At 36.3% G+C, this 22708-nt stretch overlaps 4 protein-coding genes across 4 annotated transcripts; 2 read left to right on the top strand and 2 right to left on the bottom strand.

The window, feature by feature from the left end:
• Positions 1-4180: 4180 nt before the first annotated feature.
• LOC106334753 (probable UDP-N-acetylglucosamine--peptide N-acetylglucosaminyltransferase SEC) lies at positions 4181-9987 on the top strand. Its single transcript, XM_013773142.1, has 25 exons — positions 4181-4466; positions 4732-4877; positions 4962-5060; positions 5144-5194; positions 5267-5383; positions 5465-5521; positions 5884-6066; positions 6159-6237; positions 6322-6431; positions 6503-6556; positions 6639-6706; positions 6774-6876; positions 6978-7180; positions 7319-7415; positions 7512-7583; positions 7658-7734; positions 7806-8175; positions 8259-8369; positions 8448-8534; positions 8633-8760; positions 8852-8934; positions 9007-9112; positions 9194-9340; positions 9411-9531; positions 9617-9987. Exons 1-25 carry the CDS (start codon positions 4319-4321, stop codon positions 9728-9730), a joined length of 2931 nt encoding a protein of 976 aa, XP_013628596.1. The 5' UTR covers positions 4181-4318; the 3' UTR covers positions 9731-9987.
• A 1202-nt stretch (positions 9988-11189) lies between these two features.
• Positions 11190-11804, top strand: LOC106342925 (40S ribosomal protein S16-3-like). Its single transcript, XM_013781992.1, has one exon. It carries the CDS (start codon positions 11239-11241, stop codon positions 11677-11679), a length of 441 nt encoding a protein of 146 aa, XP_013637446.1. The 5' UTR covers positions 11190-11238; the 3' UTR covers positions 11680-11804.
• Positions 11805-12230: 426 nt separating this feature from the next.
• LOC106334840 (glyceraldehyde-3-phosphate dehydrogenase, cytosolic-like) lies at positions 12231-14619 on the bottom strand. The gene is made up of 9 exons (XM_013773250.1): positions 14507-14619; positions 14390-14419; positions 14200-14300; positions 13726-13841; positions 13536-13635; positions 13242-13388; positions 13084-13144; positions 12755-12995; positions 12231-12671 (listed from the first exon to the last, which is right to left on the bottom strand). The coding sequence occupies exons 1-9, from the start codon at positions 14508-14510 to the stop codon at positions 12455-12457; spliced, it is 1017 nt and encodes a 338-aa protein (XP_013628704.1). The 5' UTR covers positions 14511-14619; the 3' UTR covers positions 12231-12454.
• Positions 14620-16205: 1586 nt separating this feature from the next.
• Positions 16206-19164, bottom strand: LOC106295750 (glutamate receptor 1.1). The gene is made up of 5 exons (XM_013731727.1): positions 18903-19164; positions 17634-18823; positions 17237-17549; positions 16591-16922; positions 16206-16508 (listed from the first exon to the last, which is right to left on the bottom strand). Exons 1-5 carry the CDS (start codon positions 19162-19164, stop codon positions 16206-16208), a joined length of 2400 nt encoding a protein of 799 aa, XP_013587181.1.
• Positions 19165-22708: the final 3544 nt, after the last annotated feature.

Below are 22708 nucleotides of genomic sequence, written 5' to 3' on the forward strand. Positions count from 1 at the left end.
CTTGATTTTGTGGTTTTGGTGGAAAAACTCAAATTAGGTTTTGGCGGAAAAAAAACACAATTTTTTTTTTGACGGAAAAATTTCATTCTTAGTTGTGGAGCAAAAACTCGATTTTGCGATTTTGGGAGGAAAACTTTTGATTTTGATGCTCAACAAATTGGAGGAAAGAATCATATGATATCTTAATTTTTCTAGTTTTATCTTTAAAAATTAAGAACAAAAATAAATGAAATATTTTTTTTCAATTAAATGAGTTAACCCTGGTACCAGCCCTAACCCTTGATTATAATAGGGTTAAAATAGAGTTGGGTTAAAATAGGGCTGGGCTTATAATAAACAAAAGAGGGCTAAGCCCTAACCCGTAGTTAACATCCCTACCCACATACCCTCTTTCTCACTACGATGGACGAGGGCGATTGTGGGGGCTGTATGCTCCTTAAAAAGCATGTGCTACGTTGCACTGAACCTGAATGTGATTTCTCCTTGTGTTTGGCGTGTGCTACTCTACCGAAAAAGATAAAACGCAAGGGTGATGAGCATTTTCTATTCTTGCGCCATGGTGAGAAAGCCAACGGTAAGTATTGGTGTGAAGTTTGTGAAACCGTTTTAGATCCACATGAGGAATGGTTTTACACATGCCATGTTTCTGGAGTCACTTTTCATATTAAGTGTGTGGTTGGGGAGTTTCCAAATGCTAAGCCAGGATTCACTTATCATTATCAAAGCGTGCTAGGGGAGACTCCATCACTCATCTACTCAAGAGTCTACGTTTCCTCGGACTATGGGGAGGAGATAATACATCTTGTTCCCAATGACCGTGTTACGAGACCAAAATGCGCCTCATGCGGCTCTCGTTGCCTGCCTCCCCTTATTTTAAGGCTCTTCTTGGTGGATACTTATGAGGTTTATTGCTGTGATGTTAAATGTGCTCTCCAATTTATGATGGACACAACAGAAGTCTATCAAGAACTAAAAAGAAAACGTAATCTAATAAATTAGGTAGTATGTTTTGTTATGTTGGTTTGTTGCCTTCATTCTTTTAGTGTTGGTTCTTTTAGGTTTCACCTCATGGTTTATCCTCTTGTATTGGGTCTTTGTCTCTCCTATGGTGGGCTGTTGGCTCCGGTGGCGGTTTACCGCTAGCCGGCTTTGTATTCCGTCAATGATTTAATAATATAGCACCAGTTGACAAAAAAAAAATAGTAACTCGGTTGGTTTTTTGGTTTTTAATTCTTCTTCTTTTTGGTAACGACAAGAAACCTTGTAATTCGAAAAAGATACTAATGGTGTGCTTAGCCTATTTTTTTAGTTACTATTACTGGAGATTTCCATCCATTACATCTGGAACTCGATAAAAGATGTTATAACAAGAGCCACAGACTATTACTTTTTCCTGTTGTGAACAAATTATTATAAATGTTTGAGCTCAGGTATGAAACCTAATCTTTATTTACTTAACATTTGCAATAAAATTTCATGTGCTCATGTCAAAGGCAAGAGAACATATTTTTCCTGTTGTGAACAATTCATTATAAGAATGGGAAGTCGAGTTGGCAATTGTGCTCATGTCAAAGGCAAGAGACCTCTAAAGCATTATAGTATAAATTTGTATAAACCATCATGTTACTGACAATAAATTTTATAGGTGATTGAATTGGATGAAGATCCAACGGTCCCAGGTCTCCGAGTCAGCCCGCTCGGAATTTGGTTTTTCCGGTGTTCTCGTTGAAACACGCCTTTCTTTTCTTTCTCGGTCGTCTGTCTTAATATAACTAGACCGGCGATTTGCAGTGATATTAGCCCCCATGCCTTCAGTACTCTTGAAGATCTTGCAGACCACACATAGTCTTGCCTACTCTTTTGGCAGGTTCATACTACACATGGATGTCTCAAACTATTTTAAGACCCGGTTCAAAAGTAAAAAATATTCTTTTATTATAATTCATTGAATTATTTTTGGTTTCTGAAAAATGTAAACAATGACTTTTTGTAAAAGATGGTGAAGAAAATGTGTTTCGATTAATATTTATAACAACATTAATTAATAACAGTTTCCTAAAAATAATTAAACTAGACTTTTGATTCAACTTTCTAAATTTATATTGAACATTAAAATACCATCAACATCGATGAGATATGATTGATGTTAATACTAATTACTTCTTAGTTTGTTTAGTTTTTGTTTGATAATGTAAACAAATCAAAATATATTTGTAAATTTTATGAACATGTATTAGTTAATCAATACGAAATTAGAATTAGTCAATTAGATATAGTTATTTTTTGTCGACATATAGTTATTTTTATACGCTTATAATTGTAAATTTAAATTTATTATTAGAAAACACATTTATGGACTCTTAAAAAAATTCGACTCTGTTCGAACCATCCACTTGAACGTGCAAATAGATGGTCATGAAAGCTAGTCTAAGCCATTAAAAATGAGTTAAGATGACTATATAAAATAAATGAATGTCATAATGTATTGAAGCCTACTGTGCGATGAGATAATCACGTTTTGCTTGGACCTTGGAGAGCTTGATGCAGCCATTGCATAGTTGCAGATATGAAAACCATATGGATCTATGTCCCTGACCAAACTCTTGACAGGGTCATATCTGCTAGACAATCCATTGAGAAACCTAAGTCTGAGCATGACGAGTCACCATCATCATCATCATCATCATCATCACTAAGCTCTTAGAATCTCTATATAAGTAACATAAATAGCAAGAAGCAGCTGTGTCATTCTTAGTTATGAAAGTTTTATTTAAAAAAAAAAATCAAATTCAGAGAAGTTTAATTTAAGCATAAGAGTAATTCCAAGTGTCGAACACACTACAATTTAAACGTTTGCTTAGCTCCATGCCAAATCTTACATGTACAAAAGATCAATTTTTGTTAGAAAAAAGAGCAATATATATACGTTCTTATATATGTGACAAAATGCATGCAAGCATGTGTGGAAGATCTCATCATAGGATGTTCAGGAAAAAAAAGATCTCATCATAGGGAAAACACTTACAAAAACCCTTCAAAGATCTATACTATATAAAACTTACACGACTAAATGCATGCAAGTCATGTCTGGAAGATCAATATCATCATATACTAACTCAAATTCTATAAACTTTAGTTAATTGTTACGCATTGTTTTGTCTTTAGGGGCCCAAGAAGGTTGGACGCAGAAACTTTTTTTTTCTTTTCAGTAAGTATGTGGCGTTTTGAAAATGATGACTGTGTATGGTCCCTATGAACGTGGGGTTGACAAGTTGAGGGAGAAAGTTTGGTAAATATAGACTCGGTGTCGGTTGAGCAAAATAGACTCGGTGTCGGTTGAGCAAACCATTGTTGGGCCCCTTGAGTGGGTTAAATAGAGATAAGATTTATGATGGTCTAACGTAATTCTCCAATGTTCTAGATTAGTTTGGCGCCGATTCGTTTGAGTTCTTATTTTCACTAATTTAATTAGTTGGTATATACTATATAAAAACCAAAGAAAAAAATTGAACGATTGTCTCGGTGATTTCATATGAGAAAGCTGTCTAGTCACTGTCAACATTCGACATAGTTTTCATAATCTATCATAAACTTTCAGGTGTCATGCACTGATCCCATATAAATGACTGTTAGTTGCATTGTGTAACTTGTTGATTGGTCGACTGTACAGCAGATTAACGGGTGTCTAATCATAATCAATTGATGAAAGATTGTAACATTGGTTTGTTTTTGCATATTTGAATAAAATGTTCAATTAAAAACATAATAATCGCCTTTCCTTTAAGACCAAAGATACACTTTCCCAAAGTAGTATAATCTCTTTCCTAATTTTTCATCTTAAGGTAATTAATCAGAGTTACGTTTTATTTTGGCACATTTAAGTGAATCACGGCACTATTTTGGAAATAAATATTTTTGTTTTAAAAAACAAAATCGGGTGGATATCTATCTATTAGGACAACCTTTGAGAAGTACAACACTGTTGCGACATGGACACGTGTTACCACAGACAAAAGAATCACACCTTCTCTTGGGGGTTGCTCAGATTTTGTTGACTCTTTGACCATCACGCTAATCAACGGCTTAAACATCGACACGTGTCATGCATTCAAGTCTGTAAGATTCTGATTGGTTCGAAAAAAGGAAAAAAAAAACAAAAAAGAGAGAAAAAGCTAAAGAAGAAGAAGAAGAAGGAGGAAGCAAACAACAAACAAACAAAGCTCGAGGAAGGTCTCTCCATAGAGAAAGGGGAAAACGAAATTCGATTCTAGGGTTTATAGCCCTTTTTCGTGTAATCGGAGTTTTAGATTCTCCGGCGATGTTCTCGTCGAAAAACGGAGCTGGGATGATGATGGTCTCTCGACCTGTGTTCCTTGATGAAGTTTTCACCAGGAAGCTTGATTTGTCTTCTACGTCTTCGTCTTCTTCGAGTCTTCTTCTCAATCAGTTTAATAAGTCTCATGAAGGTTTCTGATTTGTTTTAATTTCACCTGATCTGTGTTTTTGCGATCTAGTTTTGTAATGATGATAAAAATTCGAAAGATCTTAGCTTTTGGTGTGGAATCAAACTGCAACTTGTGTTTTTTTTTTTTGTCTGGATGAGGAAAGTTATTAGCTTTGGTAGCTTGGTTTTTTTGTTTGTTTTAGGATTAAAAAAAAGAAAGTTAATTGCTTTTTTGTGAGAATGTGACTGCTATTGGTTAGCTTCTGATTGTTGATGTTTTGCTGCAGCTGATGATGATGCACGCTTGACACTTGCTCATCAGCTCTACAAAGCAGGCGATTTCAAACAAGCTCTTGAGCATAGCAACTTGGTTTACCAGAGGAATCCTTTGCGCACTGATAATCTTCTTCTTATTGGTGCTATTTATTACCAGGTTACAACTTCTCTCTCTCTCTATCGTTATGTTTTTTAATGAACTTGTAGAGTTGTTAACTTGTGTGTTTACATGGTGTGACAGCTGCAAGAATATGATATGTGCATTGCTAGAAATGAAGAAGCTCTTCGGATCCAGCCTCAGTTTGCTGAGTGTTATGGAAACATGGCGAATGCTTGGAAGGTGAATAGCTTGTCCTTTACTTGATCAGTTTTGTTATTGGCAATAATTATATTTATTTATATGTGGTCTGATCTCTCTCTCAGGAAAAAGGGGACACTGATCGTGCAATCCGCTACTACTTGATTGCCATTGAGGTTTGTGCAAACACTGATGCTGCTATTTCATCTTCATTATTTCTTTCTTACGCTTTCTTTTCGATCTTTCAGCTGAAGCCAAACTATGCTGATGCTTGGTCGAATCTGGCTAGCGCATACATGCGTAAGGGAAGACTCAGCGAGGCAACACAATGCTGTCAGCAGGCCCTCTCACTGAATCCACTTCTGGTAATATTTGATTTTATGATCCTTTTATCCTGATTTAAAACAAGTTCTTCTCACCTGATAATGTGATTTTTATTCCATTAGGTTGATGCACATAGTAATCTGGGGAATCTGATGAAGGCTCAAGGATTAATTCAGGAAGTAAGTCTAGTTAATTAGCTCTTTAAGCTTTAAGTATTTGAAGGTGTTAAAATTGATCCAAGTTTCTTCATGGTAGAAGAACTTGTAATTGAACCTAAATAAAAAAAAAAAAAAAGTAAATGGAAGGTGGGCGTGATGCTCTAGTAATCTAAGCATCACAATCTGTAGCCTGATTAGTGGTTTATCAAGTGCCATTACTGATGGACGCATTTCATTTTTGTTTCTGTGTTGTACTTTGTGTCATAATCCACAATCAATACAGACATACTGAAAGGCAGGCAGGGATGATCGTCAGTCTTATAGTCAGGATCCTCTACTACTACTAGAGTCCATATTTGTTAGAATGTAAATATTTTGTGCAGGCTTACAGTTGCTACCTTGAAGCTGTTCGCATTCAACCAACGTTTGCTATTGCTTGGTCGAATCTCGCTGGTCTTTTCATGGAGTCTGGTGACCTCAACAGAGCCCTTCAATACTACAAGGAAGCTGTGAAGTTGAAACCTGCATTCCCTGATGCATATTTTAATCTGGGAAACGTGTATAAGGTAAGTTTATATTCTCTGAAAGTTCAACTGCAACAATGTTTTTCTATAAAATATTAAGAAACACAAGTTTCTTTTAATCTTTGTTTTATAAGGCTCTGGGGAGACCTACAGAGGCAATCATGTGTTATCAGCATGCCATACAGGCGCGGCCAAGTTTTGCAATGGCATTTGGTGAGTTTATTTTAATAAAATTCAGTTGTTCAAGTAATTGTTTGAAGTCTTTTTTCATTACTGAGATATAACTACAAAACGCAGGAAACATAGCCACTATATACTATGAGCAAGGTCAACTGGATTTAGCAATTCGACACTACAAACAGGCTATCTCCCGAGATCCACGTTTCTTAGAGGCTTACAACAACTTGGTTAGCATCCAGAATACATATCATGTGGTCTATGAATTATATATCTAACGTATGATCTTTGTAACTTAAAGGGCAATGCGTTGAAGGACATTGGGCGTGTAGAGGAAGCAGTTCGGTGTTATAATGTAAGTGTGGTTTCTTTTTTTTGAGGCTTGTTAATGAACTCACACATTTCTGACGAACATGTGGTGTTTTTTTTTTTTGCAGCATTGTCTTCATTTACAACCGAATCATCCACAAGCAATGGCCAATCTTGGAAATATATATATGGAGTGGTATGTGGTTCTCTTTCTAACTTCTTACTACATTCACAATAATAATACTTACGGTAACTTTGAGCAGGAATATGATGGGTCCTGCTTCCTCATTGTTCCAAGCTACTTTGACTGTGACGACAGGGCTATCTGCTCCTTTCAATAACCTTGCTTTAATTTACAAACAACAGGTGGCTGGCTACATGCTCCCTTTGTCAATCTCCAATCATTATTGAACTCTTGGAACATGTTTTGATGAATGTTGGTTGTTTTTTTTCCTCCTCAACTGCAGGGAAACTACACGAATGCTATATCCTGCTATAATGAGGTTCTTCGTATTGACCCGTTGGCTGCTGATGCTCTTGTTAATAGAGGCAATACTTTCAAAGAGATCGGGAGGGTGACTGAAGCAATTCAGGATTACATGCATGCTATTACCTTCCGTCCTACAATGGCTGAAGCTCATGCAAACCTTGCCTCTGCTTACAAGGATAGGTATGGTGCTTTCATGTTAGTTAGACCCTTGTTTGTGGGATTAAGAACATTTAAGATGATTAGACTAGCAGTACATCATCAGAATGATATATTATTGTTGGGTTGATGTATTTTGTTGGACCTTTTTTGCATAAACAGTGGGCATGTGGAAGCTGCCATAACGAGCTATAAGCAGGCCTTACTACTACGACCAGACTTCCCAGAAGCAACTTGCAACCTTCTGCACACCTTGCAGGTATAAGACTTTTAGCTTCTGTCTCCGTTCTCTGGCAAATGTTTATTCTCCATTGTATCTCATGAGTTTATTCTCCTTTCCTGGTGGTGTTACCAGTGTGTATGCTGTTGGGAGGACCGCAGCAAAATGTTCACTGAAGTTGAAGGCATTATTAGGAGGCAAATAAATGTAAGTGTATATGATATTTGTATGCTAATTACAGAGTAAAGGAAGTAGCTCATCATCTCCTATTGTCTCTTCAGATGTCTGTCCTTCCAAGTGTTCAGCCCTTCCATGCAATAGCATATCCTATTGATCCCATCCTTGCCCTTGAGATCAGGTTTGAAGCTGAAACTTCAAAACTAATACTTTACTGGCATGTTCCTTATGACTCTCCTAATATTTTTGCAGCCGTAAATATGCTGCACACTGCTCTATAATCGCTTCCCGTTTCGGACTACCTCCCTTCAACCATCCAGCTGGTGTCCCTGTAAAACGCGAGGGAGGATTCAAGAGACTGAGGATTGGTTACGTGAGCAGTGATTTCGGTAATCATCCGTTGTCACACCTCATGGGATCAGTGTTTGGGATGCACAACAGAGACAACGTTGAGGTTTTCTGCTATGCGTTGAGTCCAAATGACGGCACTGAGTGGAGGCAGCGTACCCAGTCAGAAGCTGAGCATTTCCTGGACGTTTCTGCTATGTCGTCCGATGCTATCGCCAAGACTATAAATGAAGACAAAATCCAGATCCTCATAAATCTAAATGGTTACACTAAGGTATGTGCTCAGAACAATCTGGAGCAGTAACCAACCTCATGGAAAGCCTTTTTGGTAATGGTTCTTTGTTTAAACCTGTGCAGGGGGCTAGGAATGAGATATTTGCTATGCAGCCTGCACCAATCCAGGTTTCGTATATGGGCTTCCCTGGTACTACTGGAGCAACCTACATCGACTATTTAGTGACTGACGAGGTTAGTAATTGAATTAAAGTCTTCACAAACAAGCAAAAATTTAGAATAATGACTGAGTTACTCTCTTTTCTTTTTCAGTTTGTGTCTCCTCTGCAATATGCACATATCTACTCAGAGAAGCTTGTCCATCTCCCTCACTGCTACTTTGTCAATGATTACAAGCAGGTATGATCAAAAACTAAGTTGTCTTTTTTATAATTTTATTGGTTCATTCATGTGGTTTTTGAATATTAAAACTCAATTGTGTAAATTCTGATCTGCAGAAAAATCAGGATGTGCTGGATCCAAAGTCTAAGCCCAAGAGATCTGACTATGGACTTCCTGAAGATAAATTCATATTTGGATGCTTTAACCAACTATACAAAATGGATCCTGAGATCGTCAATACTTGGTAAAATGTTTTTCTTACGTAGAGATGTGATTTTTTTTATTTATATCAGCAAAACTGACTTGTTCTTTTCTTTTTATGTGTGGTCATGAAGGTGCAACGTTCTTAAAAGAGTACCAAACAGTGCTCTTTGGCTTCTCCGTTTCCCTGCAGCTGGAGAGATGAGGTTTCGCGCATGTACGTGTGGTTGCTTCTCCCATTACCTAGCGTTTTCTCTTGTAACGTTACTAATCGATCATGTATATACAGATGCTGCTGCTCAAGGAGTGCATCCTGATCAGATTATCTTCACAGATGTTGCCATGAAGAATGAACATATAAGGAGAAGTGTCCTTGCAGATGTAATCCTCGACACGTGAGTTCTTTTCTTCTCTACTTCAATATATTTCTGAAAAAAAAAACAACACAAAACTCATACTCCTAGTCCTGTCCGTAGGCCTCTGTGTAACGGACACACAACAGGAACAGATGTGCTGTGGGCTGGTGTACCGATGATAACATTACCACTTGAGAAAATGGCAACTCGAGTGGCTGGATCACTCTGTCTTGCAACTGGTCTAGGACATGAGATGATTGTTAATAGGTGAGTCTACTTTGCTCTACCTTCTTAGTTTATATGATGTAGATACTCATAAACCTTTGTGAAATCACAGCTTGGAGGAATACGAAGAGAAGGCTGTCTCTTTGGCGATGAACAAGCCGAAACTTCAAGCACTGACTAAGGAACTGAGGGCCAGCCGCTTAACCTGTCCTCTATTTGACACCATGCGCTGGGTTAGTCTTGGTTCTTATCTCCATTCCTCTCTTGTTCCGGTTTGTTTCTTTAACCAGTTAGTTTCCCATTGGTTTACTACTACAGGTGAAGAATCTTGAGAGGTCATACTTCAAAATGTGGAACCTCCACTGCTCTGGACAGAAGCCTCAACACTTCAAAGTAGTGGAAAATGACTTGGAGTTCCCACATGACAGATAAAAAACAAATGAGGGAAAAGAAAATGGTGAGCATAATCAAGATTTCACTCGGCATTGTAAATTTAAAAAAGCACAAACCGAAGAGAGTTAGTAGCATAAAGATTGATAAAATTTATCAGAGGTAGAAAAGATTACCTATTATTATGGGGCTGTATACTATAACAGAAGCTTGCTGTGATGTTATCCTTTAGATCCCAATGTTGTATCACATAAAAGACAAACCATATCAGTGTAATATAAACTTCAACATTTAAACTCTTTTAACTCTCAAACTTGCAAGTGCAAACCCAACTCCAAGTCATTTCCATAAGCCAAACTCGCAAGTGCAAACCTAACTCCAAGTCATTTCTATAAGCCAAATAGGTGGAAACCAAACTGGTAAAGATGAAAACCACCCGGTTTATCTTACCTAAGCCGGTAGGTTTTATATCATACATTAGAAAATGGTCTATTTCAACTATAACAAAAACCATGTAGTTTTAATATTAAACAAACAGCATGTGCCTATTACAAGTTCAATATATAAAATTATTAAAAATGTCTGAATTTACCATATAACACAAAAAAAACCATTTTTAATTAATAAAATGTTAGTCAACGGTAAAATTATTGACACTTGCAGTGGCAATGAGGTAGGCATGGGCATTCGAGTCATTCGGTCCTCGGATCACGTTCGGGCCAGGTCTTGTCAGGTCCGGATACTTCGGGTCTTAGATATTTAGACGCAATAGGGTAGTTAGAATTTGTCGAATCGGTTCAGTTCGGGTCTTATCGGATCCGGATCGGTTCGGATCTTAGATAGTTCGACCCAATAGGATAAATAGAGTTTGTCGGTTTGTATTCGGTCCGATTTTGGGTCGGATTCAGTTTGAGTCATGAAGGGTCCGAATCCAAAAAATACCTAAAACACACAAAAATACTTGAAGATATTTAAATACTCGAAAATATGATAAATTTTATCTAAAATCTGATCCGAAGACATGAAAAATACCCAAAATTTTATATGATTATCAGAATTATATTTTTGAAAATCTAAATTTTTTATTCGAAAACTTAAACCTGAAACTTAAAAAAAATACCCACAATACCAAAAATATACTGAAACACCCATATATACCTAATATATATTATAAATTTCGGGTTTTCGGATATCCACTCAGATCTTGGATTCGGATCGGATCGGGTCTAAGACCCGCGGATCTTCCACAACAAAACCCAATAAAGTAAAAAGATCCGAACCAGAATTTTTCGGGTCGGATCCTGGACTCCGGGTAAAATGTCCAGAACTACAATGAGGTATCATCAATTTGCGAATACGATATTGTTTGTATATACACAATACGACGTAGTATTACCTAGGCCCTTAATAATACATAATAGCCCGTGTTCACCTAAGACCTAATGGGCCTTAAATTTAGCCCAGTACCACATTAGGGTTTTTTCTTCTTCTTCTTCTCATATATCACTTCAGCTGCTGCAGCCGAGCAACCGAATCACAAAACCCTAGCCATGGCGACGAAACCAGCAAACGAATCCGTTCAATGCTTCGGACGTAAGAAGACGGCCGTCGCCGTCACCCACTGCAAGCGCGGCTGCGGTATGATCAAGCTCAACGGCTCCCCGATCGAGCTGTTCCAGCCCGAGATCCTCCGGTTCAAGATCTTCGAGCCGGTCCTCCTCCTAGGGAAGCACCGTTTCGCCGGCGTGGACATGAGGATCCGCGTCGACGGCGGCGGTCACACTTCACAGGTGTACGCGATTCGTCAGAGCATCGCCAAGGCGTTGGTTGCGTTTTATCAGAAGTATGTTGATGAGCAGTCGAAGAAGGAGGTGAAGGATATTCTGATTAGGTACGATAGGACTCTGCTGGTGGCGGATCCGAGGAGGTGCGAGCCGAAGAAGTTTGGTGGGCGTGGTGCTCGTTCTCGTTTCCAGAAGAGTTACCGTTAAAAAAAACTGTGGGGTCTTTGTTGTCTCAATGTGTTTTGCGTTTTCTTTCATGGTTATTGGATAATGGTTACAATGTTTACTATCTCATTTTCGATTTGATGAAATCGATTGGTCACTTGCTTGAACTATTAGGGGGTATGTGGATTGATGAAATGATGTGCCTTGTAGTTGCTAGGAGTTATAGACAGTTTGATCAGGTAATCATAGAGGATTCGTGAAATGATCTGCCAAAGTATGTTTCTCTAACAAGTAATTGCAATTTGGCTAGCGTATGATCAACGTTTGATCGTTCAGTTTGTCGAATGGGTGATCTCTCAGTTACAAAATGGTAGATACGACAATGTTGTAAGAAAATTTTGGAGGTCCCTCGTGTTCATGAACATGGTTGGCGAAAGCTCACGAGAAAGTGACCGAGCTAAAACTAGATCTATCATAGCAGTCGGAACAAAATCACGAACTGAAGTCAAATGTGGAGAAACAAATCTCCATATATTAATGTAGCATGGTGAAATAAACTTCTTTTCGTTCTAAAACATTTTACCCTGTTATGATAGATCATACGAAACGTTTTAGAATCCTGATAAAACACAACTCAATATATCAAAAGCCATACATAAAGAGCCTCTTCACAAACTCTGAAGGAGATTCGCTTAAACTGAAAAAAAGAGATTTAAATCCCAAGAAATTTTATTCAAAAAACGACAAATTTAAACCATTAGCAGGGACGAAAGACGACAACTTCATCCTCCAAACACCATTCGAGGTCTTGTTGTGCTTAGGCCTTTGACATGTGAACGATCAAGTCGACCACACGGGTACTGTAACCCCATTCGTTGTCATACCACGATACAAGCTTCACGAAGTTGTCACTCAATGCAATTCCAGCCTTTGCGTCGAAAATGCTAGACCTGCTGTCACCAACGAAGTCAGTTGAGACAACGTCATCCTCTGTGTATCCAAGGATTCCCTTTAGCTTGCCTTCAGATTCCTCCCTGTAAACAAACAATTCAACCAGTTAGTTTTATCTTCCAAAGATACGATGAAACCAGTGATTAAAGCTTAACAGAAAGCTTACTTGATAGCCTTCTTGATCTCGTCGTAGGTTGCAGCTTTCTCGAGTCGAACAGTGAGGTCAACAACTGAGACATCAACGGTGGGAACACGGAAGGACATTCCGGTCAGCTTTCCGTTGAGCTGTGGAAGCACCTTTCCGACAGCCTTGGCAGCTCCAGTGCTGCTGGGAATGATGTTGAATGAAGCAGCTCTTCCACCTCTCCAGTCCTTCATTGATGGTCCATCAACAGTCTTCTGAGTAGCTGATATCATGAAAAACAAACCCAGTTAGGTAAGCGTATCCTCTCAAACAGTTTTTAGTACCATTTGCTTAAAGATTGAGGAATTTACCGGTGATGGAGTGGACGGTAGTCATAAGACCCTCAACAATTCCGAACCTGTCGTTGATAACCTACAAGAAGAGACCCATGATAAAGGATGAGGAAACGTATTCACTTACGAAGTTCGAAATAACACTATTGTAATAGGCTATGAGGTATTGTATATACCTTGGCAAGAGGAGCAAGGCAGTTAGTGGTGCAACTAGCGTTGGAGACGATGTCAAGGTCGGACTTGTACTCGTGCTCGTTGACACCAACAACAAACATGGGAGCGTCCTTGCTCGGGGCTGAGATGACAACCTTCTTGGCACCACCCTGTAACAAACAAATCACCAAATCATTCAGCCGAAAACATCACTTAAGCTGATACACAGGGATATAAAACTCTTCCAAGACCAACAAGCTATAGCATATGAATCATTCTATAATGGTATATAACAACGAAAGCAGATAAAAACAAACCTTCAAGTGAGCAGCAGCTTTGTCCTTGTCAGTGAACACACCGGTGGACTCAACAACGAAGTCAGCACCAGCCTCACCCCATGGGATATCCTCAGGGTTCCTTCACAGAATACAAATCACTCGTCAGATTTAAAAAAACCCCCAAAATCAACTATACATACAAACACTGGGTGAAGTCAAGATGTACTACCTGATGCCAAAGACGGTGACTGGCTTCTCACCGAAGAGAAGAGTCTTCTCGTCCTTAACCTTAAGCTCATGGTGTTTCCACTGGCCGTGAACACTGTCGTACTTGAACATGTAGGTCTGCAACAATCAAACACGGAGAGTAATCAAATTAAGCTGCTCACGCAATTAATCAAAAACAGGCTAATCGATGAGATTACAGAGGCACTAAGATCTGATCAGCTTATCAACAAACAAATCAATCATCTAAGCAATGAGATCACACATGCATACTGAACAATCAAACGGATCGAAACGACGACGTCGAAGAGTAATTAATTACGTTGCTCAAACTCAGACTCATCGATAACATTATAGAGGCACTAAAGAATCTGTCCAGCTCATCAACACGAAAACCATATAACTAAATCTGATTACTGAATAAACAATCGTATCAAAAAGGATCGAAACGACGTCGTGGAAGGAAGGAAACACAAACCATGTACTCAGTGGTGATGAAGGGATCGTTGACAGCGACGAGCTCAACATCGTCCCTCTGGAGAACGACTCTAGCAACCAAACGACCGATTCTTCCGAATCCTATCGATTATACAATAAACAAAAACGTCAGCTTAACAGATCTGATACATATACAGAAAGCTAACAAAACTAATGAATCGAAAACTCACCGTTGATTCCAATCTTGATCTTACCGTTAGCTACAAAAAAAAAAAAAGAGAAATCCAAAAAACGATGAGATCAGAATACATAACAGAAACCAAATCAACAAAATAGATAATACTCACCCATGGTGAGTGTATCGAAGATGAGATTAGCAGAGAGAGAGATTAAAACAGTGAGTGAGTGAGATCCGTGAAGAGGTGTATTTAAAAGAGAGAAGAACGTGGCGAAGGGGTCGGGTAAGATCCAACGGTGGAGAGTTTTTCTTGGGAAATAAGTCAGATCTGATTTTTAATATTTTCTTTATCAAAATGACCAAGTTACCCTACGCTACTTCCTTTATTTACCTTATCTACCGTTGTTAGCCACTCTGTTTTAGCAAAAGTGTCGTCACCCCTGACTCGTTAATTAGGAAATTACTCGCTCTGTTTCTATTCGCTACAAATTTTGCATTGAAATATATTATTTAATCAATTAATTCAATCAATTATTATTTTATTGGTCACACAATATCCAATAAATGAAAAAAATGCATTGAAATATGTAAACTATTTATATTGTAAAACAAATTTTTTTTGTTAAAACTACTTACATTTAAAAACGGAGGGAGTAATTGACGCGATTAGGCTAAAAACGGAGGGACTAATTGACGCGATTAGGCAGAGTCATGGCGTCTGCATCTCACGCGATGAACTAGAAGATTCATATAAACCGTAGAACGGGCCGGGTCAAGTCGGTTTGGCATGAAACGCATCGCGTTTGACAAGTGCGGCCCATTTTAGTAGACGATTTCAATTTTTTTCTAGAAGTAACGCCCCCCCCCCCCCAAGTAACAACTTCCACTAATAATATAATTCTATGTTCTTTGCTTCTTTCATATGGACTCTTCTACATTATTTAAAACCAAGCCTAGTATTTTTATTATTTCCTCGAGTCAACGTAAAGTTGTTTCATGATAGTATCCAAAAAGTTGCGTATGAGATGACGTATATTTGAAAATGTGGAAATTTATCCTCTTGTTCAGAAAACGCGGCTGCCAAGGCGAATATATCCAAATGCGTTGATCCGCGTTGACCCGTATAAGACCTCCTAATTCTCGCGTTGACCGTATAATTTCCGCCTAAACCTCGTAAGTTTTTTTTTCCGTCCATGTAAAGTTGAAACACGGTTGATTATTTTTTACTCATTATTGACAGATTTTGTGTAATTATTCATTACTAAATAATTACAATTAGCTATCAAACCCAAAACAAACACATAATTACTTCATTTAGAGATTTTTTTCGTACCAAACACACGATAATCTAAATGTTCGACGAATAAAAAAAAAATTGTTTAAAATTATATAATTATGTCTTAGAACATGTGTCATCATATTTAAAATTGGCTAAATATATTATAAATATAGTAAATTGTATTTAAACATACTCGATTTTCGGTAATTCGCTTGGCCTAGAGTTACCACCCGACTAGCGCCTAGCGTAGTTCCTAACAGAAAAAATTATTAGTTCGTTTCATATTGCAACATAAAAATGCAACCAGCATATATGTATGTATACTGATTATAAACTTAGTTCATAATCTTATTCAGAACTACTAGTAAAAAAATTGTAAAGAAGTAATGCTTCTTCTATTTTTGTGTTGTTCTGACTTATATAGCGTGAGATGAAATTGATATAAACTTAAAACTAGGAGTAAGTATATTTACATGTTACATTCATTTCAAAATTTTACAAACTGTACTTTCTTGTTCTTGAAAGTTGTAAGTTGTAACTCAAAGGCTATAATACTGCATCATCTTATGAATGATGAAACATTTTTGTACTAGTAGAAGCTTTGTAGTTTGGTGAGTATCACCTGACGCATATGAACGAGATGCAGGGATATTACAAGAACATGAGCAAACCCAGCAATGATGAACAACCCTCGCAACTCACGGAAGCTAAACCGATTAGATGCTTCATCGACGTCATTAAGAGATGCAACATCTTCAGCGTTGGAACGTACATTTAATGAATCCAGCTTCTGAAACCATCTCTTCTCAATGTCTTTCAAAGTTCCTAATGACCTTAGCTTCGCGATTTCTCTTGAAACATTAGTAGCCAAACCTGAACCTCTTTGGAACATCTGAAAACATTAGACATAGATTAGTGAAGGTAATTAACAAACCAATATGGAGATAATAAAATTTTTGAGGAGAGGCACGTACAAAGCCAAATCCATTGGTACTACTCTCTCTATCTGTCATTACAAAAGCATCTGGATAGTATCCAAGAAGAAGACTGAGATACGGTATCTCATTGATAATATGACTAAGAGTTCCATCACGCAGACCTTGAGCATATGCCTCTACTGCATTAATGGATCCAAGCTTCATATTATTTAAAGTGGTAGAGGCGAAAACCGCCTGATGGTTAAGTTGTATGCGAGAAATGGTCTTGGTTGATGTCAAATTTGCACTATAACTTGATGTCAATATCAAAACCACAAAGAGCCAAACTATGACTAAGAATCTTGATGACATTTTCACCAGCTTCTCTCCTGCCAAGAATGTGCACCGTTACCGACCAAAGTATACAGTAAAAAGAAAAGCATTACTCTCTCCTTTTCGGAAGATATTTTTATAGATTTTTTTAGTTAAAAACAGATTTTTTATTTATGGTATTTTCATTCATTGATATTAATAAGTCATAAATTTTTAAGAAACATTTGTTAAAAATATCTTAATTAGTTAAATATATAGTTATTGAAATGTGTAATATAAATAAATAATAAATTTAATTGTAAATGCCCTCAAAACTATAGAAAATATATAATTTCGGAAACGGAAAGAGTATGAGATTAAACAGACTTACTTTGAGCAAAGACAATGGTTGAGAATCCAAACCAGAGCATGATACAAAGTTGTTGTCCCCAAGAACCCTGAAACTCCGGATTAACGGACCGTTCAACCAACCAAACAACAACTCCAGTCAAGATAAAGAAAGCTCCACTTGCTAGCCACAAGGATGTATCAAAAGGGTCAAAGAAAGTCCACATGCCTTGGCTTTTCTTCTTTACCGTCAAGATTCCTATACCAATGTCTGTGAAAGGCAGAGTAAAATCAACATACAAAGATCTGTTGGAAGTGATTGTGATATCACCAACAGCTGCATCATATTTGTCACTCTGTCAAAAAAAAAAACACATTATTAGAACATACTTACATGCATATACCATTTTGACTACAACTTTTTTGTATCTGCAACACACCTGAGTAGAGAGTAGATAAGCAAGGTTGTTATAGCTTCCGTTATTATAAGGTATGAACTCTAGCTGGTAGTTAAAAGGAGCAATGCAAGTCTTGAAAACTTCTATGCAGAATCCAGTGGCAGTGTAGACACCTGTTTCAGGATCAAGACGCATGGACATTAGATTTGGAACCTTGTTTCCTGCTGGTACTAAGACCCTAAGAACCTTCTTAGTTTCACCATTCTCTTCCAGAAAACGGTGTCTTGGGATCTCAAGATCATTGGTTGAAGAAGCCATGACATCTCTTCTTATTCCACAAAAACTATCACAACTCCATAACCCTATCCTTCTCTCCCTTGTTCCAATTTCAAATGTACCTAAAATAAACTTGTTGCCAACCATTTGGATGTCACCACCATGACTCAAACCCTTGTAACTACTCTGCCTCATTGTCTCAAGAAGGTTTGACGATACATTTTCAGATGTTTTTAGACTCATCTTCTCAGCTGCGGTTGCTAGAATACGAGCAACATCGTATGCCCATACACTATAACGTTTAGTATCCATCAATGCATTTATCACTCTTGAAGTAAAATTCATAATCTCTGATGATACTGGAACGTAGGATCTGAAACCAATCACCCCTTGCATAGACCTAGTTGCAAAATGATCAGTGAAATGAAAATGATGCATGGATCTTGCGGTGAGAATCCAAACATGACCTTGTTCCATCAGACCTAACTTCTCCGCACAATGTAAGAGGCGAGAAACAAGATTCTCTGACATATGCACCACGAAAGCTGCTCCTCTTGAGACCTTAGTAAGCTTCCTTAGCTGGTTCATCATATGGTTTTCTCCTGATGATGATTCCGCCAAAGAAGCTGTACGTTCGATGCTGACTCTTTCATCTTGAAAATGCTCCACAAGTGTTTGTAAACTCTCTCTCCAGTCATCAGCATCCTCGTATATAACCACAACCGATGTCTGATTTAGATCATGTATGAGACTTGTTATACCCTTAGCTTCTGATGTTGGATCGTGCGTGGTTTGAATAAAGTGATCATACTTGTTCAAAGATAATGAGTTTGGAACAAGAAGTGATATTACCGGAACTTTAGCTTTTTCACTAACTGCTGCAAGAAGCTTTGCTTCTTGTAATGATTGTGCACCAATAATAGCTTCCACTTTTGCATTCTTGATAAGGTTTGTAACTGTTATACATTCAAGAATAAATAACTAATAAACTAGTTTGATCGGAGAAAGATTTAAAGAAGATGAAACTTAACTCACCGGCGGCAAAGGCAAGGAGAGGATCTCCTTGAGAGTCTCTTGCTAAAACAGAGACTCTGGTTCGATATTCGTTGTTGATGCGATAGAAGTCTGAAAGTGCCAAGGCAAAAGAAGTCTCGAGGATTTTTCCTTCCGTGGAACCCAAGTCTACCACCAATCCAACCCTAACCTCTTTTAAAACTTCCTCGTTTTGATCAGCTACTCTCGATTTAATCGTCGGAAAGAGGAGAAAACAAACGAGCAGAGAAATCAGATTCTTCATTGATTGTTTATGGCTGTGTATTGCTATTGCACGGTTTCCTTTGATTTATTGTTGTTGTCGTAATCATTTCAAATGAAATAATTTATATCACATAGTCAAAGTCAATGAGTTTTGTACATGGACATTGTCAAAACTTTCAACTTGTGTAAGGAGCAAAAAGTCTTCGAGGCAGCTATATATCAAGTATCAAAGGTGAAACAGAACCGATCTAGAGATGGTTAACTAGTGTACAATGTGGACTGGTTATGAATTTCCTTGCAATAAATTAGATAGACAGAGTACAATATATAGATATATCAAGTTATATCAGATCAAGGGACGAGAGCTTTCCACAAAACAAGCAATATATCACGTCACGTCTAAATGAGGTGCATGTATGCATGCATGTTAATGCAAGAGCATGGGCAATCTGTTTAACAATACAACTACAAATACGTGTGGGCAACTTACTTCGTCTGCAGATGAGTGTCATGAGTCGTTGTTCATATATAATACAATTATCAGTCATTTGTTTGTGGGTTATACTATATTAAATTATTAATAAAAATCATTACATATTAGATTATAAAGAAGTTATTCATAGTTTTTTTTTTCTTGAGAAAAGTTATTATTCATATATAGTTTTTCAGTTTTTTTATGGTAAAGTCTTTGTAAAAGTTGGTTACGCATAATTTTGAAAATTAAGTTTCACCTTCCTATGGTTCAAGGAAAAAGTGAAAATATAGTTTTTCGTCTAAACTTAATTTATGCATACTGTTCATGGACATCCATAGATCTTACAAATTCGATGATAACATGTATTTACGTCGAACTTTAAACTAAAATGATCAAGGGTACATACGATTCTGAATAACGGCGATGAATTAATTAATTATGCCATTATGGTTTTAGCCTTTTAGGTCTCGAGAAGATTATAAACATAAAATTTAAAATGAAATTTCAAAGACACTAGCTTAGGAATAAAGAGAAGTTGATGAATAGTTCATGATTCATTACACCAATTATATAACTAAATCTATTAAGGGCTTGATTGGCATAGCATTGACATAAACATTATGTTCATTATTAGGGGTGGATGTTCAGGTACCCATTCGGGTTCGGTTCGGATCTAATCGGATTTCGGGTTTAAAGATTTCAGCTCCATTTGGGTATCTTTAAATCTCGGTTCGGGTTCGGTTCGGATTTTTGCGGGTTCGGTTCGGGTTCGGATAATCCATTTAAATTATTTTCAAAATTTTAATATTTATTATATGCTTAAAATTTCTCAAAATCTATAAATCAAAATAATATATTACATATAAATCAAAATAATATATTAACATATAAATTGGTTTGATTTAAATATTTGGATAGAAAATCAATAGATATTTCAAGGATTTTGGTGTTTTGAATATATTTTAGCTATTTTAGACATTTACTTTTGACTATTTATGTATATTTTCAAGTACTTTAGACAATTTTAAAGTATCTTATATATTTTGAATGTTTTTAATATATATTAAATCTAAAAATAAGTTTTATATTTATGTTTATAAATCTATTTCGGTTACATTCGGGTACCCGAGATACTTCGGTTCGGGTCGGGTTCGGTTTTGATTCTTTAGATACCAAAATTTTGAATCCGTTCGGATATTTAATCAATTTTGGTTCGGGTTTGATACTACGTTTTTGGATCGGGTTCGGTTCGGTTCTTCGGATCCGGGTTTTTTGCCCAGCCCTATTCGTTATTATCCAATCAACATTTATCATAGAAGCATTTAGAAAAGCATTTACAAGATGGTAATGCACTCTAAATGCTCTTTGCTCAAATGCTCTCATATGAAGCTTTTGGTAGAACATTTGCAGTTAGAATATATAAAAATTTAAAAATAATTATATACAATTAATTTATTTATATTTAATAATATAAAAAATTATGTTTATAATTAAAAAAAACAAATTTACATTTTTAAAAATAAAAGTTGCGATTAAATATTTTTAACTATTTAAAAAGAACAATAATTGACATTTAAAATATAATATAATTTATATAGTTACACATATAATTTATTATTTTTTATAACAAAACATAACATAATATATATTTATATATTATATACTATAAAATAAACATATATATTATTTATAAATTAATAAATTATATATCATATATTAATTTTTATGATAATATTATATACAGATGACAAAAAAAAATATAATGTTATATACGAGTCATTTACTTCTCTACCAATAAATAAATAATGATAATTTATATATAAATTATATATTATTAATATATTTTATTTAATAATATAAAAATATCCAAAAATAAAATTTATCTTTTTAAATAATTTACATTTAAAAAAAAAATATTTAATATATAAACTTTTTAAAATTTATTTATTAAATAAGATTCATTATTTTAGTTAAAATATATTAAAATTTATTAAATAATATTCATTATTTTAGTTAAAAATATATATTATAATTTAGTATATATATTGTTTTTAAATAAATATATTATATACAAACTTTTATGATAATTTTAAAATTGTATACTGCTATTGCTCTACCAATCACTTTATTAAAAACTTTAGTGAGAGCATACAGCTTTTGTAGCATACTGTTTCTGCAGCATACTGCTATCATCAACTGTTCCAATCAAGCCATAAGACACGGCAAAGGAAAATAACATAAAAAATCAGCAATTCAAACTGGATTAGATTAAATCAAGTTTGTTCACACGTTTCTGCTTGGCCACCACCACAATGTCCATGTCCCGCAGGACAAGAAGACGAATCATCACCCATTTTTTCCCGACCGTTGTAAAGCCTTTCCACATAAGCTATTATGTAACTCAATAAACGCTTGGTGCCTCCGCTTCAACTCCTCCACGCTCAAGCTTTCATCTGGATCAATATTCCACCATTTCTATCTCCTCAGCGAGATCACCATTATTTGTCATGATGAGCTCCTCAATCTTTTGCTGCTTATAAGCTTTCACTAATGATCTCGTCTTTTCCGGAAGGTTCATGTCCCAAAGAGCTCTTTACTCGACCAACAACATCTTCCATGGACGTATATGCGAATGTATGAGGCTTTCCCGTTTGAGACAAAACCAAAAAAGATGCTTCCACATCACATAGTGTAAAGATCTCGTTCATCTTCTTTAAAATCTCAGCTTTATGTTTTGAAAACATAATCATTTTGTCTTCTTAGGCTTCAAACTTATTCATCTTGATCTTTTGCTTTCTTTTTGTATGTTTCATTGTCACGTTTTTAGGAGCTAGAGTGTTTGGTTTTTGGTAGGTTTTTTAGTTTTGTGTCTTAATAAAAGGGTTTTCTGCAAAAAAAACCTCAACGTGGTTTTGTTTTACAAATTAATCCGCGAACTCAAAAATCCACGGGTCAACCCTCCAAGTGCCAGTCAAACCGCAATATAACCCTCAGCCGTATATATGTGTATTTGACAGTGTATAATTTTAACATTTTTCAATACTACGTCGTTTTGGCGCTAATTTTTAAATGAAAAAAAATTGTTGAACTCGGGGTTTGAAACTTGAAC

The sequence above is a fragment of the Brassica oleracea genome, chromosome C1, assembly GCF_000695525.1.
Source record: "Brassica oleracea var. oleracea cultivar TO1000 chromosome C1, BOL, whole genome shotgun sequence".
Taxonomy (NCBI): Eukaryota; Viridiplantae; Streptophyta; class Magnoliopsida; order Brassicales; family Brassicaceae; genus Brassica; species Brassica oleracea.